Consider the following 18,858-nt stretch of genomic DNA (forward strand, 5'->3'; position numbering starts at 1 on the left):
CAAAATTTAATTTTAATTTTTTAAAACATCGATGTTTCATCGATGTTTTGGGTGAAAAACATCGAAAACATCGATGTCTCAAAACATCGATGTTTTGACACCTCTACTGCTTCTTTCCTTTAAAAATTTCACCTTCCAGGGCTGCCAAAAAAATACCAACACTCCCAGTGTTGGTAAATTCCAGCAGCCCGCAACGTTTTGCAGCACTCCAACGCCTGGTGTTGTAATTTTTCTTGGTGAAAACGATTTTCGGTTTTTCGCAGTGAAAAGTGCAGCTAATTGCTCGAATTGCGCACCAAAGTGCAGATGAAAGTGGCGTTTATTCGTTTTCGACGCGGCAGTGGTGAAAAAACGGCCCAAAGTGCATGAAAAACGTGCTTGAAAATTTTACTTTGTGTGTAGCCACACGCACTTCAGCACACACACACACTCGCACACACAGACAGAGGGAGATAAACGCAGCGATGGCCTCGCAGTCGCACTCGCACATATAAAAAGCTCGCTTGTATATTGGAGAAGGAGCGCACAAAGCAGAAGACGAGAGGAAAGATTTCTGTGTCATTGAACGAGAAAAAGAAGAAAGAGAAGAGAGCCGAGCCAGGTCCAGGAGCTCCTGTTCCTGTTCTTCCAGCGACCGCAGGTGCAACACCACACACTCTTTCCAATTCCAAGGATACGATACCCAGCATAGGGGCCTCTCAGCCGCTCTTTCTCTCTCACTCTCTCTCTGCCTCGATCGATACTGGTAATTAGCTGGCGTCCTCTCCTCTCTTTTTGGAAGTGTCATTTCATTCCATTTCATGGACGAAAACGAAATCGAAATCAAAATCGATGGCTAAATGAAATAGCTGGCGAACAAAAGCGGAAATATGTGCATTTTTAAATTGCGTGTGTCAGTAATTATGTGAATAATAAGCAGCAACAAAAAAAATGGTACAATAAGTGGCAAGATCAGCGACATTAACGCACACACACGCACACTCATGCAGGCGTACTGGAAAAAAGGTTCGCCGAGATTGTTGTTGCTGCTGCAAACTGGAATCGGGATATTCTTCATAATGCATCCACGCACTTTGTGCTCCTCTTTTTTCGGCCTTCTGTTTGTGTGTGTGGGTGTTGTGTGTGCGTGGTGTGTGTAACCTTTGCAAAGGAAAAATCAATAGCAACAGACGTAGACATTTGTTTGCCGCTGTTTATGTGATATGTGTGCAGCCCTCGCATTGTCCTTCGCCCCCCAAAACAAAGAGCAACCCTTGCTGAAATACCCGAATCCCACAAAAAAGCCCTGCAAATATTGGTCTTCTCTATAGACTATAAATAAAAGCAAAAGTTATCGCAGGCAGCAGAATGAAAAAATAAAATAAAAAAGGCAGAGGAACGGCCAATAACTCGTCAGCGGGCTGGGTCGTTGCCTCTTTTTCCGATTCTGATTCCGTTTCTTCCTGCGACTCTGGTTCCCCGAACGAAAAAAAGCTGCTCCAGAAGTTGTCTCACACATCTGCGGCCGGCATTCCAATTCGCCATTTCCACTGCTCGGTGCTCACACCTGGAAGTTAATAGCCTCTCTTCGCTTCCAAGCACGTCCTTATAGCATGACTCTGTCGGTATCATCCAAATTTGTATGTGGGTCTTAGTCTTAGTCCCTCTAACTGGAGGACCAGGGGAATAACTTAATCATAAATATGACCAAAGTTTTGTAAAATCAGTAGAATCGATTTTAATCTAGTGACGAATGGAGTTTAAGGTATTCCTCTCTATAAAATCCTCTTAATCCTGAAAGGTTTTAAGGTTATTCTCTATAGTCATGTGTTAATTAGGTCCTATTGTATTTATTTCGAGTTCACCACGATCATGAAATACATATAATATTTATTGAGCTGACAGGATTTTTTGTGACCATACATTAGGATTATTTAATTTGCAGTATATTGATTTTAAAGGCAAGGTAAATGTAACACACATACTCAATAGTAACTCTTAATATTTTTTTTATTTATGAAGTATATGCTATTGCTTATGCTTAAAGTTGATTTTCCTTCTTATCTATTTGGACTACAGTGAAAGCCTTAAAAAAATATTTTTAGTCTTAAAATTAGCGTCACAACTTCCTTTGATAAAATACTTTGCATTTTTGTAAAACGAGAATTAAATTTAAGTATACTGTAGGGACTGGCATTCTCAAAATATTAACGACCGTTTCTCAAAAGCCAAAAAAGGAAACTTTCAAATATTTGTTCGTTTCCTACTTGCTTTTATCGACTAGATGGTGATTTATACAAAGTAACAATTTATTTTGTAGGTTTTCTTTAGCAAGAAAGCTAAAAATATCCTATGGTTGAGTTAAATTTTTTTTAGGAAGCTTTCGTCTGTGGATTAGTTAGGTTCTTATCCTAAACCTCCCTCTCCCCATAAAGTTAAATCGGTTCGGATAAAACCACGTTTGTTGAGATTACGCTGTACGCATTCCGCGGATAGCCGATCCATTGGATCGCCGGGCGTCGCATTCTTGGCATATCGGGTGTCGTCTTACCGAAGGCGACTGATATCGGAGCGCGTATTGAGACCAGGGCCTGGCACCGAGACTTCTGGCATTCTGGCACCAAAGTTCTAACATTCCTTCTCTCCATTTCAGCTCACCCGCGTGGAATCAGAGGATTGAGCAAGATGGACGCCAAGCCAAGGGGACACGTAGTTTTATGACTCTGAGGGGCAGCCAAGCCAGCCATCCGTCGCACTAGAAATCTAGAAACAGGAGCAGCCAGTGAGCAGGAGTAGGAGCAGGATCCACAGTAGCCAGGAGCCACAGATAGATAGAATCCAAAGCCCTCATCATGGTCGACAACAGTGTCCAGTGCCCCGTGTGCACATTGTACCTGCATGCGGGCATGAATCTCTCCGATCACTTGGAGACCCATCCCAAGGAACAGGTGATCAAGGCGCTGGTGCAGATGACGATCGTCGGGAGCGGTGGCAACAGCATGGGCAGTGTTCTGGCTGCCGCCATGCTGGCAGGTGGAACTGGAGGAGGTGGATCGAGTGGGAGCGACGCCAGTAGTGTGGTCGATGAGAAACCAGCCGACTTATCACCGCCTCCTGGTGGCGATGTCAAACCAGTTGTGGCCAATACCATATCAGCAGTAGCTTCGGCAGCAGCGTCCGTGGTGCCGCCAGCACCGCCACCGCTCTCCTCCTCCCTCGTGGCAGCCTGCTCCAACGGAGCCGCCTCCTCCACAGCCAGGTCCACACCCAACACCTCCTCCTCCTCCTCCGCAAGCAGCAGCAACAGCAACAAACCGAGCAATCCACCGATGAAAGCACTGAAATGCGAACCGCCCACGACTGAGGCGCGAGCCAACACATCCGCACATCCCACCACGAGCAGCGTGTCCACTTTGTACCAGCCGTCGCAGGTCACTCCGGATTATCGCTTCAACCAGCAGCAGCAGCCACAGCCGCAGACCACAGGGTTTGGCCGTGGTGTCACCGCCTCGCCGGCCACCCTGGTGATACCGCAGGTGCCCCAGCAGCACTTCCTCGCCAGCCATCAGCAGCAAGCCCACTTTACACATCAGCAGCAGCCGCCGCAACAACAACAACAGCATCAGCAGCAGCAGCAGCATGCCCTGAAGTTCAGCTATGCCACAGCTTTGCCCCCACCTCCGCCGTTGCAGGTGAGTTAGAAAGAAGGCAATTGTTTTTAAGACCCTCAAGAACTCCCTTTTTTTGTAATCCGAATCATAGTTCAAGGTTCATCGGCTCTTTGAACATATTTTTTGCGAAATTGATCTATAATACTTGCCAAAAGTATAAGCTAAATAACAAATTTCATAAGAATATAAATATGGACATCACCCTCTTCTTATATACATTGATTTTTCACGTGGCTGATGGGAAATAATGATACGTTTAAAATTATAACTTTGTGCATACCTTTCTGTAAAGGTTTCCTGTTGTATGCAAATATCGTATGTACTAATTCACCTAATTATAGAAAGTATTATCGATTCCCATATAACATTAACGATTTTTGTACGTATGTACCCCTTTACGTATACACTTTTAAATGTTGGGCGTACACAAAATTTTGTTAGATAATTTAACGTATAAGGTTTCTTCACATTACTTTTAATCGGCAGGGTTTAAGTTTAATTGATAATTAGCTCACACATGGATTGATTTATATATTTTACAATGTTTGCATCTTGGTTTTAATTGGATTCTTTCGTATACCTTACAGCTATTTACACAGCAGCAGCAGCAACATCCGAATGTCGCTCCATCGCAATCGCAGCAACAGTCGCACCAGAAACCACCTCCCGCCTACGGAGCCGCCATCAGTCAAATACGATCTCAGCACAACCAAAACAAGCAGCAGCCACAGCCTCAAAACGTGGCCATGCAGCACAACCTATCCCTGGCACCACCGACAACAGCACCGGCTTCGACCACACTTGCAAATGCAGGTGGCAAGCAGCCCAGTAAGCCGCATACGGAAGTATTCCTGAATCCCCCACCACCGCCACCGACACAGCAGCAGCAGGCGCAGATCCACAGCTTGGTGCAGCATCAGCAGAATCAGGGCCAGCTCCATCAGCATCCCCACCAGCAGCAGCAGCAGCAGAGCCAGCAGATGGCCGCATCGTCCTCCGCTAGGATGCAGCAGCATCACCAGCAGCCACCGAGCTTGCAGAGTTACGGATCGGGTGGTAGCAGTAGCTGCAGTTCCTCCAACACGCCCTCCACCTCGACATCTGGACTCCGGGTGAATCGACAGACCAACTCTCCATTCGGAGCGCTGCTCAATGCTGCGGCGGCGGCGGCATGTGCTTCGCCAGCCTCGTCGAGCGCCTCATCGGTGCTGCGTTTTGCTGAATCTCCGGTGGCCCACTACTTGGAGCGCGAGAATGGTGACTTCATTGTCCAGGAGACGCCCAAGCATATTGTGGAGTGTGTGGAGAAGGAGGATGGGGAGTTCTCCGTCATCGAGCGCATTTACCAATCCCCGCCGAGTGTTCTGCACATACACGATGACGATGAGGACGAAGAGGATGAGGAGGAGGAGGACGACCACGATGCTCCGCCGGAGGAGGAGGACGGCGACGATGAGCGGGAGGAGAACAGCCACAGCCGCAATGTAGGCAAGACAACGAAAAAGGCTCGCAAGACGAAGCCCAAGCGAAGCTCCAAGCGGGTCTCGGACGAGGAGTTCATGAGCCTGAGCAGCGGATGCGAAAGTGAGCTGGAAAGGGAGAGTAAGCAGGAGCAGCCAAATGCAGCGACAGCTTTGCCGCCTCCTCTGTGCACGGCTCCCTCCACGAGCACGGCTGGAGTTTACGCTTCCTCCTCCAATCTGGCGGATAATCATTCCAATTCCGCTTCCAACTCCGCATCCAATTCAAACTCCACAACCACGAAGGCCAAGAAGAATCGAATCACCGTGCTCAGTGATGTACCGCTCAATATGAATGAGTATCTGGATCTGATGGGCAACATTGTGGCCTCCAGTCGTATTGGGGCAGGTCGTCCCTTTGCCGCTGTGGCTCCCATACCACTGGTTAAGGTAGAGAAGGAGGAACCTTTGGATGACTACGACAGTGCGGGAGGGGCAACGGCAGGGGCAGATCCTACTGATCTGGAGCAGAAGCCCAGCTTGGAGCACGGCACCACCAGCGTTATTCGTATGGCAAGCACGGCTGCCGCGACGACGACGACTGCGACTGGCTTACCTGCCGAGGATCTCACCCAGCCGCCACCGACCCTAAAAGTCGAAGTGGAGCCCACCACCACCTTGCTCCCGCAGCGCTTCTCCACTCCCGCCCAGCAACGGGGGCCCAAGAAATTAGTCATCAAACCAAAAGCAACAGCACCAGCGACAGCGACGACAACGAAAAAGACTGACACCCCATCTTCCTCCAGCAGCAACCCATCCATATCAAGAGATCTGGTGCAGGTGAAGAGTGAGACCCTGGAGGCTCCGGCGCCCAGTAGTAGCAGTAGCATTCTGGAGAAGCACCTGACCACCACCAGCCGCAAACTGTTGCACCATCACTCGGCGGTCAACGATGACGACGCCCGGGTGCTGTTGGAGTTTGCCAACTCGAAGCAGCCGCCGCCACTGGCCGCTTCGAGCACCACGTTCGTGGTGAATGCCAGTACCGGCGGCTTCCCCTCGGCGGGATCCGTTTTCGCCAGCAGCAGTAGTGGCTGTTCCAAGACACCGGCCAAGCCGGGCGATGAGTACATCCTGCCGGACAACAACATGGAAGTGGATGAGATTGTGATATCCTCGTCGTCTTCCTACACCTCCTCAGCGGCCCAGGTGCAGGCCACGCTGCAGCCGCCGGACTTTAACTTTCTGTACCACCAGACCACAACCACGGCCACGACAGCTACCTACTTCAATCCCTTCTCCAGGCAGCAGCATCATCATCAGCAGCAGCACCACCAGCAGCACGGCGTCAGCGATGCCACCAATGCGGCCACGTTGGCTTCGTCGTCCAGTAACTCTTTGGATCACGACTCAATGAATGCAACATTCCGGGTGGCCAAGACGCAGTCGCTGCATTCATGGTACCAGCAGGAGCCGGAGCACGATCCGCAGAACCCAGGTGGCGTGGAATCGGGAACAGCCACGCCCTCCAATCAAAGCCAGGATGTGGTCAGCCACCAGCCCACCAATTTCAACGCCGCTCTGGCGGCTGTCGATTGCTGCAGCGTTGCCCTGGACGAGGATGCCAAGTATCTGGACCTGGACGCCTGCAAGCGGGAGCAGCTGAGTAGCAGTAGCAACCTTCCCTCAGCCTCCGCATCCACCACGTCGTCCTCGTTCGCCGGCGCTGGCACGGAGAGCAGTTTGGTTGGGGGCCTGAACATCCGCACCGATGAGAAGATGCCCGCCAAGGGGGAAATCTCCGAGCAGGAGAGCAACTGCGACATCGAGAACTCCTGGAGTGAGTCGGTAAGTTGTATCTTAATTGTTCTTTATCGTAAGCTGGTCTAACATATTACTATTTACAGGTTTATGGGGATATTTCGCAGCGGTATTTCAGGAACCAGTTTTCTGGAGGCTACAATCCCGACTGGCGACAGGATTACTACCCAGCTCAGGATCTCAGCGCCCAGCAGAGGGAGCAAAAACGGTAAGTTCTTAAAACTAATGATATATACAAGAACAACCATCCATTTCATAAATCTCTTAATCACTTACAGATTCGACTTTAATGCGGTTGATGACGAGGCTTCATCCAGCTCAAGAAAGAGTCAACTAACGGATGGCATCCCAACTGCGGCCACCTCCACCGCTTCCACGTCATCGGCTTTGCTGGCGGGTCCACCAATAGCTTCGACATCGCGGGCTGCCGCAGAGGCGGCAGCGGAGGCGGCTGCTCTCGCCCAACGGAAGCCGCAGCGCCGCAAGCTCTATAAATGTCCCCACTGCGAGGCGATCTTCGAGAAGCTCAAGGAGCGCAATGCGCACATGATTGGCGAGCACAATTATGTGCGACAGAACCGCCGGCTCATCTGCACCCAGCCGCAGGTCAGCGCCTCGATGCTGCCCCCGCAACAGCAGATGATCCTGCAGGCAGGCGATGGAGTACAAGAGGATTCCAAGGATGGCATTGTCAAGATAAAACAGGAGCAGTGCCAGGAAAAGCAGGATGTTCATGAGCATATGCACGCTCATTCCGAATTGCTGGCGGATGTCAAGGACTCTGAGCTGCTGGGCATCGGTGGTGATGGCGACGGCGATGTGGATGGCGACATTAAGCCACCCAGCCAGTTGGATGAGAAGCCCACGCTGCCGCCCCTGGCCATGACAACGCCGGCTGCCAAATTGGCCGCTTTGTACCGCATGCTCATCGCCTACAACGAGTCCAAGCTCGGCCAGGAGCGCAACAATCTCAGCGAGCTGGAGCAGAAAGCCATGGAGAAGTCCATCTTTCTGTGTTACGTCTGCCGCACGGATTTCCCGTCCGTTAAGCTCTACGACGCCCATCTCACCGAGCATCCGGCTGAGTGCTTCACCTGCGGCAAGAAGTTCTACCGCTGGAAGAACTTCTCATTGCACCTGAAGCGTCACTTGGGCTGGAAGGAGTTCGGTTGCTACGTCTGCGACAAGAAGTTCGTGGTGCGCAGCGCCCTCGTGGAGCACATGCGGATGCACACGGGCCAAACGCCACTCAAGTGCAAGATATGCGGTGAGTAAAACACTACATTAGTTATTTATAATAGGAGCATTGCCCAAAACATGATATCTTGTATACTCCCATCCACAGGCAAAAAGTTCAAGCGCTACTCGAATCTGACGCAACACCGCAAGCGGCACACCAAGATGATGGTGCGCAAGAAGGAGTACGTGTGTCACTGCGGCGAGGTGCTGCCTTCGAAGGCACGCTTCCTGTGGCACAAGGAGACGCACGACCTGAAGCCCAAATGCTGTCCGTACTGCTGCGATCGATTCGTGCACGCCAACTCGCTGCGCCGCCACATCCGGCTGGCGCACTCCGACAAGTTCGACTACGCCGAACCGATGGAGTGTCCCATGTGCAAGCAGATCTTCGCCAAGACGTCCATCAAGGCGCACATGGCGACGCACTCGACGGAGCCTCAGTACGATTGCGCCATTTGCAGCAAGAGCTTCTCCACCAAATGGAATCTCAAGATCCACTCGTGGGTGCACGCAAACCGGACGGCCAAGCCCTTCAAGTGCGAGTACTGCCCAAAGGCGTTCGTGCGCGAGCTGGACTTCAAGAACCACATCAACGCGCACAAGCAGATCAAGCCGTACACGTGCGAGTACTGCGGCTGCAAGTTCATCCGCAAGTACAACTACATGCGGCATCGGCGCGAGCATCATGGCACCAAGAAGTTCACCTGCGACCAGTGCGACAAGTCCTTCCATCGGCACTACTATCTGATCGAGCACCGGCGCATGCACACCGGCGAACGGCCCTTTACCTGCACCATCTGCGGCAAGAGCTCCACCACGAAGACCAACCATAACAAGCATCTGAAGATCCACCATTCGCGCGATCCCTTCACCGTGGAGGCCTAAGGGTGCTTGGGTGCTTCGCCGTCATCGGGCTTCGTAATCGAAAGAACTAAAGTTTAATATAATCATTAACTAGGTAGTTGTTCATGACTCTTCTCTGTGTGTATTGTGTGTGTCTGTGGTTAAAACAACAAAAGAAAACAACAAATTAGTATTACTTATCGAACTATATATTTAGTTTACATATGCGATTGCCAACTCTTGTTGAATAAGCAAACAAGAAAAACAATTATCACAATAATTACATTTTACTAATCATACATTTTGGATGTGGTTTAAGAACGTAGCTAAATGTGAAAGTGTTCCCCCGTTCTCTTCCTCCCGATTCGAATCGCAATTCGCGTCAACCGCTTTAATCCCGTTTAGGTTTTAGTTTTAAACCCACTTTAGTGAAATGGCATACCTAGTTCAGTGCAATATACATCGATTAATTACTATATGCCGCGATACTTTTCATTTCTGTAGCTTAGTTCGCATTAAGTTTATTCATTTATCTACCTATGCATAGGGAAGCATACTAGTTAATTTAAGTTAGCCGAAATTGGTCTTAAAAACTTTCGAGTTTTTCCGAAACTTGAGCACATTCTACGCGAAGGACACATACACAGAATACGAAAACGAACACCCATCTAACAACTTGTTATATAATTTGTATTTTTCTAATTAAAGAGACAACTCTCTGCCAGCAATCGAACGTAAGTGAACACAACTGTCATATTGGATAAACAATTTCGATGTACGTAGCATATTTTTGATTTTTAGTAGTTGCAACTTCTCTAGGCTATTTTAAAAGATTGTTTCAATGGTTTAATGCAGCAATTAGTTAAAATTTCTAGCATTAAGTGAACACAACATTAAGTATAAATGAAATTTCACAATACATGCATACATGCATCATAATAACGAAAACAAACAAATGAAAAAAAACAATTTTAAAATATTTACAACTTACAATACAAATTTCAATGAGAACTAATGGAAAGAATCCCATTCTATGGAGGAAATAAATTCAATTTATGGATAATTACAAAACAATTATTGACTTTCATTTTTTTGTGAGGGCAATTATGCTGGTTTTAGTTGAGGAAATGGGTGCAGTGCCGCACTATTTACTTACTGACGTTGAGCATACTCACCGTGAATTACTTTAGGATGTTTTAGTAAACTAAAAAGTATTTCCGGTTTCTTGTAATGTAATGGCCTTTTATTAAAATACATTTATCTTAATGGTCATATGAACACTTGATGGTATTTAAATAATGAGTAAATTAAAATATAAAGTAATAATGTGATACATATTCAGTTATGTAGTCTTTCTTTAGTAGTATTGATTTTGAGGTCGCATATTTGAAATTGAAAATAATAATATTTTGAATATTGTTGTTGGCTTTTGAAGGTTTTTTAGGTTTTCTTTAGGAACATCCAGTTTTCACAGAGGGATTGGTACACCAGCTTCTTCTTGTGCCTGTTCTCGAAGAGCTCCACTTCGATGAGATCGGACTCGCTATCAGATCGGTCGTTCTTGTTGGAATGGTAGTTGAGGGGATAATGAACCCGGGCATAGACCAGCGGATACTTGCAGAGGCAGGCCTGCAATGCCTGGCGCACTGACTTTTCACCAAAGTTTTTGTTTTTCTTCACGCCATGCAATTTGACACGGAACGAGCGCAGCGGGAACATGAACAACTGATTGGGCATCACCTTCAGGTGGTTGTAAGAAACTTTCTCGGTGTCATGGAAATCGATGTAGAAGACGGTGGCCTGAGGAGTGTTTGGGGGAGTAAATGGTGGTATCTCCTTGATGATGGCGCGGTACCACTGTTTGTCCTTCGAGTAGCGGGCCAGGCACAAGTCACCCAAACTGGGTTTCTTCAGCGGTTCCGCATCCTTGATCAAAGCGCTCGTCTCTTGGACCAGGCTGATGTCGTACTTGGTAAATTCAGTGAGACATGGCGCGATCTGAAGCTCCGTGGCCGAAAGTACGCTGTCCACAGTGCACTGAAACTGCTTTACTCCGTTGGGCAGGTTCAGCGTCTTGAAACTGCCACTTGCATCGTAGTAAGATCGAACTGTTGAAGTGTCCATTGGGGAAAAGCTGACATTGTCCTTCATTTCCTGAAAAGTAACAAGTTTATCAGATATTTATGGGAAATATAACTAACTTTGCATTTCTACCTTTTGGCGCAGTTCAATGCGGCGCTTCAACTGAGTTGCGGCCAAAGAATTCAGCGGCTCCATCTGACTTTCTTCCGATTTCTCATCCATCTCCATCTCTTTACTTTCAGTGGAATTTGATAACATCTCATCATCTGAACCATCAAGTCCCGATTCATTTCCACTTTCGCCAGCGTATTTATCAAAGTCGGGGAGAAAGAAACTATTGTTGAGATACATTTCCTCTGCGGCCTGCTGGCAATCAAAATCCTGATCACACTCAAAGGCCTCCACTTCCTTACTGTTTACCATGTACTTTTTCTTAGAGGGAGGTGGCGAAATGGTTTCGCCTTTACGCTGGGTTTTGCCCACTTCATCGTCTGATAATTCACCTTCCCCGGAAGCCAAATTCTCGAGTTCGTCAAATACCTTAAACTCCTCGAGCGCTTTTTGGGAGGGGATAAATAAAGATTTCTGCTTGCTCTTTGAGTTTTCGGTTGGTACCGATATGCCGCTCAGTATCATCATAGCGCCAATGTCCAGATTGCCCACCTTGATCTGGCATGTGGGTATCTTTTTGGAACCCTCTCCCTTGGCGTCCACAATACGCACACTGCTCAGCTTCATGACCACAGCCTGGTGGACCGTGTCCATTTCCTTAATGGAATACTTTCCCTGCTTCGATCGCACTCCGTCTATCGTCACCAGGAAGCACATGGCGTTCAGTTCCGGGAACGGGGCATATGGCAGCATCTCATCCGCCTTGACCTGCTCCATGTTGCCGTAGTCCACATAGTAAACAGTGTACTCCTCGTGATTGTTTCGCAAGCGCTGCACTATTCCTCGGTAGATTAGGTTGTCCATGTGATAGGTGACCAGCACCGGTTGTCCCACCTCGTACGTATAGGACGTGGATCGCTCCTGCTGCTTATTCATAAGAGGTTTGTACTTTCGCACCAGCAGGTTGCGCATGTGCTCTAGGAAGGGCTTGTCGTTGGCCAAAGTCAGGTAGATGCAGCACTCGTAGCTCACATTGGTGGCGATCGCCGTGAAGATGGTCTTCTCACACTTACGCGGCGTTGTCCAACCGGCAGGTGGTGATGTCTGACCAATCGTTGGCTTGGCCTTTCCCAAATCCTCGAGCAGTTCCAGCGGAGGCATATCCTCGTTGTGCTCGAAGCCTGGTTTTACTCTTGGCAATTCTGAGGGATCAATGTTTTTTGCCTTATCAATCTTATCAATTTTGTCCATATAGGATTGCCAGGCTTTAATGTCAATGGATTTGGCAGTTCCTGTGGAGCGAGCGCTCATATTTTCCAGCACCGACTGCTGGTCTTCGTTATCGGAATTGAGATCCTTCTCAGCCATACCGGCCATCAGAAGGGTCTTGTTGATATTAACATACTTAGTTCGAGCAGGCGAAAAGGGTCCACTGACTAGCGTGTGGGAGCCCCAGAGCACAACGCTCAAAGAGTTATCCGTATGCCCGTTGCCGGTAACATAGATTTCATCGTAGGCTTGCAACTGATCCATAAAGAATTCAATGGCATCTTCAGACCACCCATCACCGATTGATCGAACTCCGTGTAGATGACAACGCTTAGCGCTGTTGGAGATGCGCATGTTGGCCTCGTCAATGTTGGTCATGCAAGTGCTGCACACATTCTCGACCAGCTCACCTAAATCCCTCAACTGAACTTGGTAGCGGACCGATTCGGAATTGCTTCGAGGAGGGATGACCTTCGTCACAACTCCACGATGCCAGAGCACCTCTGAATCAAACTTAGATTTGACTCTTACATAGCACATCTCGCCTACCTGCCAATTGGTCCTGGGTATCATATCTTGACACATTACTGCAGCTGCCTCCTGCACTGCCATCTGCAGATGGTCGATGGCTGGCTGGAAATGGGGAAGGGTCACATAGAACTCATCCGGCTGCCGGACGTGGAGAACAATGACATTCACTCGCTTGTTGCGCTCAGTTTTATCGGCCTTCTGGTAAGGAGCCAGTTCCACGGGCTGACCCTTCTGAAGTGCCAGAAACCGGCGCGTTTCCGCATCGAGGCGTATGCTTCGGTTGGATTCGGGTGGGTTAATCATCTTACTGCTCTCCCCACTCGACGTGCAGTACCCCTGGGCAACCAGTTGAACTCCCACGCTTGTGGTCTCTGAACCGGAACGTATAAAATTTAGCGCCACGTATACCACATCCGCCGTGGAACGGATCACCTCCATGTGCAGCTTGGGATTCGAGGTGAGTTGCTTAAAGAAGGCCGTCGCCTCTGGGGTCCACATGTAGGCCAGCTCCGCACGGGTTTCCACATCCGCCAGGCAGCACTTGATGGCGAACTCTTGGTCCCAAAAGTTCTGGGGCAGCACAAACAGTTGGTCCCAAAATACCTTTTGGCTAGGACCATCGTCCACCAGGCGCACTAGGACATAACCTGAGCAGAGAATGAAATATTATTGGATGTAGTTAAAGGAAATGGAGTCTCCCACTCACCATCGGGTAGAATCTGCTCGATGCTAGCGCGCTTCCACTGTCCATCCGACTGCAGAACGCAACCAAGATGCAGTCGACCGAGGAAAATGTTCTGCAGCTGACTAATGTTAATCCGATCCATGGATCCCTGGAGGCTGGATTGCAGAAAGCAACGCTTCGCCTCGAGATCGTGGCGCATAACATAGAACTCTTGCGGGTCCTCGACGTGCAGCATCTGGATCATCAGTACGTCGCCAAACTGGAACGTCATCCTCGGCAGGCGCAGCATAGTCGGAGCAGGCTGCAGCCACTGATGGCCAATGGCTGGCGCTCGGCCGCAGCGGGAGCGCGCCAGGCCAGAGTATAAAAAAGAATCACGCACGGAGATATCAGTATTGTAGTTGCTGGTGATGAGGTCCACCTCGTGTAGCTCATGGGACAGAGCTTTCTTCACGATCACATGAACAGGATTGCTGTAGGAGAATGCAATATATTAGATTAATTATGAATCTACTGTGAACTGGAAGTATATACTTCTGCACTATCTGCTTGAGGAAGGCGCTGGCCCTAGTATCCCATTCGGAACCACCGTGGTTGGGCATCAGCTCCCTTAGGCTGCAGTGGACGGCGGAGTACGGCAGGTGGGCCAGACGTTCCGGCACCTCTCGAAAGCTGCAAGGATAAGAAATATCAGTAACAAAATTCAGCCTTCCATGTAGAAAACTCACTTGCTGCTGTGCACTTCCATGTAGAGGCCAATGTCCGGCAAAAATACCTTGAAGGTATCCCGAGTGGACAGCTTTTGGCTGACCATGGCACGATCGAAGCGATCCTGTTCCTTGTGGTAGGTAATGTAGTGCTGGCCCACCACGATCGTCGGCGGAGTGGAGCGGCTTTCGGAGAGTGTCTGGGCAAAAGTGTCCAACTCGACGCGCAATCGCTGGGCAGCATGGATGCCCTGAACATAGAAATCCTCGGGGGAGTTGACAGATCGCACCTTAACCAGTGCATCGGTTTTGAACCAATCACCCTTGTCTTCTGCCTTAGAAGTCTGTGTACAATTCGGTTTGGTAATGTCCAAGGCTGAGAAGCTCTGTACGAAATCCGATTCCCTTGCAGGAAACTCATCGGTAGTTGCAGTAGTCGAGTTTAGACTAGATTTAGCCTTCTGAGCCTTTTTGGTCCTTTTCTTTTGTTTCTGGGACATTGACTTTGGTCTCGAATTTTGGGTTGACATCACGTTGGGCTGGAGAATGTTCTCAAAGCCATTGCTGGAGGACTTGGAGAAGGTTAAGTCCTCCTTGGTCGACAGTGACAAGCTGCGACTCATTTCAAAATCTGTCTTGAAGTTAACTTTTATCTTGGGGTCCACAAATTCGCATTTGAATATGTTGGACATGTCTAGGAAACGGCTGGAAGTCACGCTGAATTATAGAAAAGAAGAATATTAAAATAATGTTTAAGGGATTCAATCTTTAGCATAGTTTATCACATACCGGTAAGGATTTGCCTCGATCTTGCTGACCTGCACAGTAGTGGGAATCTTCTCGATATGGTCGCCAATCAGTTCGATCAGCCATCTCAAGGATACATCATCGGGCACACCCATGTTGCCCTCGGATCCACTTTGCAACCAATGTTTTAGGCGCTAATTTTTGAAAAGATTTCTTTATTTAGGATTGGTACTAATGCATTTATATATATATAACCCACCTTGATCACAGTTTCGTAGCCACTCAGAGTGCCCATGGCTTCGTTGAGTTCCAATTGCGGTGGCAGACTGGACTCGCGCAGCTTCTCGATGACCTGCAGCTCGGCCACCTGGAGCAGTCCGTGCAGGTGGCAGAAACGCTTGGAGATGCTGGCCAGCGTTTCGGAGGCATAGTCGCTTAGTTTCTTCTTGGCCGCTCGCACCACCTGTGAATGCAAAGAGGTAGGGGGAGAGACTGCTGGTTAGTGGATGAAGATAGCCATGCAGATTAATACGTTGCACATTCTAATGACTCCGCGGCTGGAAGTGGCTGCCACCTAACCCGACCTCACCTATCCACCTCTTCATCTCACTCTCCAGGTGAACGGCGAGCGTCTTATAATTGTGCATTTCCCAATCGCAGGCAATCGGTGGCAACTTCTTCTCAGAGCTGCCAGTTCGGCTTGTTTGTTTTATAAGAAAAGATTACTATAAAATAAATTAACATAATAAAAATATCATACTTTATATCTATTTTATTCTTCTCCATATATTAAAATCATCCTACTTTATACTTGACTAGAGTTTATTTAGAATGAATGCATATTGTTTCTCTTAATCAGTGCTTGTGAGTATAGTACTAATTTCGAGGAAAAGCAATAAAAATTGGAAAAAAATGCATGAGATTTTAATAAATAGATCTGGCTATGAAATTCAGAACTAATATTTTTTCATGATTTTCTTAAGGTTTCCTTCCGTTAAACCTTTATTGGTTGTTAATTTCTTTCTAAACAAAACGGCCAACACTGCTTCTTCAGTTGGGTCTTAATCACAATCATCTGCTTTGCCTCTCGTCGAACGGCAATGACGATCATTATCAAAGATTGTTTGGCTGTTAGCTGGGTTTTTGAAAGTGATTGTAAAAATCACCGAAATAATGCTGGCTTGGATCGGATCGCTTTGGATCGGGCTTATGACAGCTGATTTGTAGCAGATGACAGGCAAGTTCGCGCCAACGGGCCGTTCTGCCATAAAAGGGCAACCATCGAGCGATCCAATCTCAAGAGTTGTCGTGTAAATGAAACCATGTAGGAGCCCGAATCTGGCACATCATTAAAACGAAACTCGGATCGTTTTGCCATTCCCGTCGCTTGGGGCAATGTGAAATCAATTCGGCTGACCTTGTCAAGGGTTTGGGTTCGAGTTTGAGAGCCTAATATCGACATAGGCATTTCCATTGTTTACCTTGTCCATCAAAAGTCCCCAGCCCGATTTATATTCACGTGCAGTCCACAATTAGTTTCTTATGGCTAAATACTTTTCAATTATCTGCAAGCCCAAATTAAAAAGATATGAAGCCAAACCAAGAAACTATTTTTATAAGTAGCCTAATATTAAAAAAAAAGTTTTCTAAAGTACAAATCAAAAATTGGGTCAAGGCTAAATTTTGATAGTAAAAATAATTAATTTATTTATAAAATTATTCCATTAACATTTGAGAGGTTGAATACCGCGAAAAATTACGATAAGTTAACTGTGTAGATACAAATATTGAGAAAGCTGTTAATTCATCAATATAATCAAGAAGTTATGGACTATATAAAAAATGTTACTGCAATATAAATAAAAATCAAGAGTAATGATACCCCTTCTGGCAAGAATAACTAATATTTGTTATTATTAAAATAATTAAGAAACATTAAATTCGCCTCGGGCTGATTAGTGTATGATCATAAATCCACTGGCCAACCAAATATCAATCAACCCGTAATAGTTGCCATCATTTTAGAAACTCTGCGATAGATAAATGTTGTCATAACTTGATCTACTCGGCTGTAGACATTGATTTAATGTGCCTTTGGAGATTACATAACCTTGTCGGTCTCGTTTGATGGATCTTTCGGCAGTAGTTCTAAATTGATTTCATATAACACTTGGCAGAAACATTAAAACTATTAGTGGGCAATTAAAGTTACAACAAAAAAGTCGGCGAAAATGCGATTATTAAACGCAATTGAACATAAATTTTTGTTTAATAAACTTTGCGGTAAATAAGCCCGACTTCAGTTGATCGCAGACGGATGTGCAGACAGACAGTCGAGTTCATTTTGGCCAGTTTATCAATTACAGACAATCCGACTGTCCGCCGGACACGCAATTTGGTAGCATTTTGCGCCGCCTCGTTAGCCAGCTTTTCGTCTTTTTAACCTGGCTCAGTCGCAGATCGGCTGGCTGCGTAATGCCCAGCCGCGACTCTTTGGCTTTTGCCCATTAATAATTGTTTCTCGTTTTATATAACACATAATTTGAGTACGCATTTCTTGTATTTATTTTTGCAATTAACCATGGGGGAAGCAAACAAACAGCGATTTCTGCACGCCTCAATCCGGTCGTTCGGGGGCCTAATGTGATTATGATTTATGTGGGAGGCCTTGAAGTGCTACCTCTACCTCTACATCACCCCAGATTGGACCAAACTGTCCGAACTGACGGACTGACTGATGCCAGTTAACCCAGCCAGCAGCATTATGCCGGCCAATTCGATCGGAACCATCTGGACAAGGCTAATTGCGAATGCTGGTCGGCGCATGGCACACGGCATCGGCATGGAGTAAATTATGGGAGCTGCCCCTCCCAAAGGTTCTCCTTTTGTGCCTCCATTTAGCTCATTAAAATGCGGGTCCAGGCCAAAAGCAGAAGACTCTTTAGCCAAAGAAGCCTGCTTCTCGACCAAGAGACATTCTGTGGCAGCCAAAGACCCACACTGCAAGGTCAACTGCAGAATGGTTTGCATTCAAGATGCTCTGGGCAAGAACACTGACAAAAATATATTAAAGAAAAATATTTTAAAAAAATGTTATATTACGTTTAACAGTCAGATCTTGTACCAATCTTTCTAAGATAGGATACATTTCAAAAACCTTAGAAATCTGTAGAAGCATTTTGAAATTTTTTGTATTATTTTTAACCTAACACTAACTTCTGTAAGTTAATTAAAAAAGTGAAGTTCTAGATTATCTACGCCACTAACTTACAAAAATCAGAAATATTTTTAATGAATATATTTAAAATGGGTTGATCTTTAAATTCATAGTAACTTAAATTTCATTGCTAATACAAATAGTTGTTTTAAAAATTATATCATATAAATATATCAATTCTTTTTTTATTTATAAAAACCAATCAAAATCTAGTTCATACTAATTTTTCCCAGCAATTTTTGTATGTAATTTTCAAATAGTAAAGATTTTTTAAAGTGAGTATAAATTAGAAACCAATTCTAATGCCTCTAAAAAAAATACAAAGCTACATAAAACCTCCAAAAAATGAAAGGCCCCCAAAAAGCAACAAAGTGTCATTCAGCAAAGGCTTTTCCGCTCTGGCCAAAACAAAAAAAAAGCTTAAAATATGAAGAGAAAAACTTAATTACACAATTAATTAGAAGCTGCGGCCTTATCTCAGTCGCTAAGTTTTTGT

The 18,858-nt window shown here is 46.7% G+C and overlaps 2 protein-coding genes across 3 annotated transcripts in view; one reads left to right on the forward strand and one right to left on the reverse strand.

The window, feature by feature from the left end:
• Positions 1 to 141: 141 nt before the first annotated feature.
• LOC108015975 (uncharacterized) lies at positions 142 to 10,087 on the forward strand. Of its 2 annotated transcripts, none has more exons than XM_036822002.3 (6): positions 142 to 236; positions 2,633 to 3,671; positions 4,238 to 6,958; positions 7,018 to 7,139; positions 7,210 to 8,198; positions 8,277 to 10,087. In XM_036822002.3, exons 2-6 carry the CDS (start codon positions 2,832 to 2,834, stop codon positions 9,053 to 9,055), a joined length of 5,451 nt encoding a protein of 1,816 aa, XP_036677897.3. In that variant the 5' UTR covers positions 142 to 236; positions 2,633 to 2,831; the 3' UTR covers positions 9,056 to 10,087. The 2 variants fall into 2 exon arrangements, with proteins under 2 accessions (XP_036677897.3, XP_036677896.3); XM_036822001.3 differs by having other exon boundaries at positions 190 to 745.
• Positions 10,088 to 10,234: 147 nt separating this feature from the next.
• qin (tudor domain-containing protein qin) overlaps positions 10,235 to 18,858 on the reverse strand; it is a 59,765-nt gene continuing 51,141 nt past the window's right edge. The window contains exons 4-10 of the mRNA XM_036822000.3: positions 15,405 to 15,608; positions 15,188 to 15,339; positions 14,420 to 15,115; positions 14,226 to 14,363; positions 13,713 to 14,164; positions 11,228 to 13,653; positions 10,235 to 11,167 (exon numbers count right to left, since the gene is read on the reverse strand). Of these exons, the coding sequence (XP_036677895.3) occupies positions 10,454 to 11,167; positions 11,228 to 13,653; positions 13,713 to 14,164; positions 14,226 to 14,363; positions 14,420 to 15,115; positions 15,188 to 15,339; positions 15,405 to 15,608 (4,782 nt within the window). The 3' untranslated portion in view covers positions 10,235 to 10,453. The remainder of the gene's footprint in view (positions 11,168 to 11,227; positions 13,654 to 13,712; positions 14,165 to 14,225; positions 14,364 to 14,419; positions 15,116 to 15,187; positions 15,340 to 15,404; positions 15,609 to 18,858) is intronic.

Source organism: Drosophila suzukii, chromosome 3 (assembly GCF_043229965.1).
Source record: "Drosophila suzukii chromosome 3, CBGP_Dsuzu_IsoJpt1.0, whole genome shotgun sequence".
Taxonomy (NCBI): Eukaryota; Metazoa; Arthropoda; class Insecta; order Diptera; family Drosophilidae; genus Drosophila; species Drosophila suzukii.

What these genes read in the sequence shown, in the direction of transcription:
- LOC108015975 (XM_036822002.3), top strand. Translation starts at nt 2,832, where the DNA reads ATGGTCGACAACAGTGTCCAGTGCCCCGTGTGCACATTGTACCTGCAT. An exon ending in CCCCACCTCCGCCGTTGCAG is followed by an intron (nt 3,672 to 4,237) that starts GTGAGTTAGAAA and finishes TATACCTTACAG; the next exon opens with CTATTTACACAGCAGCAGCA. An exon ending in AGAACTCCTGGAGTGAGTCG is followed by an intron (nt 6,959 to 7,017) that starts GTAAGTTGTATC and finishes TACTATTTACAG; the next exon opens with GTTTATGGGGATATTTCGCA.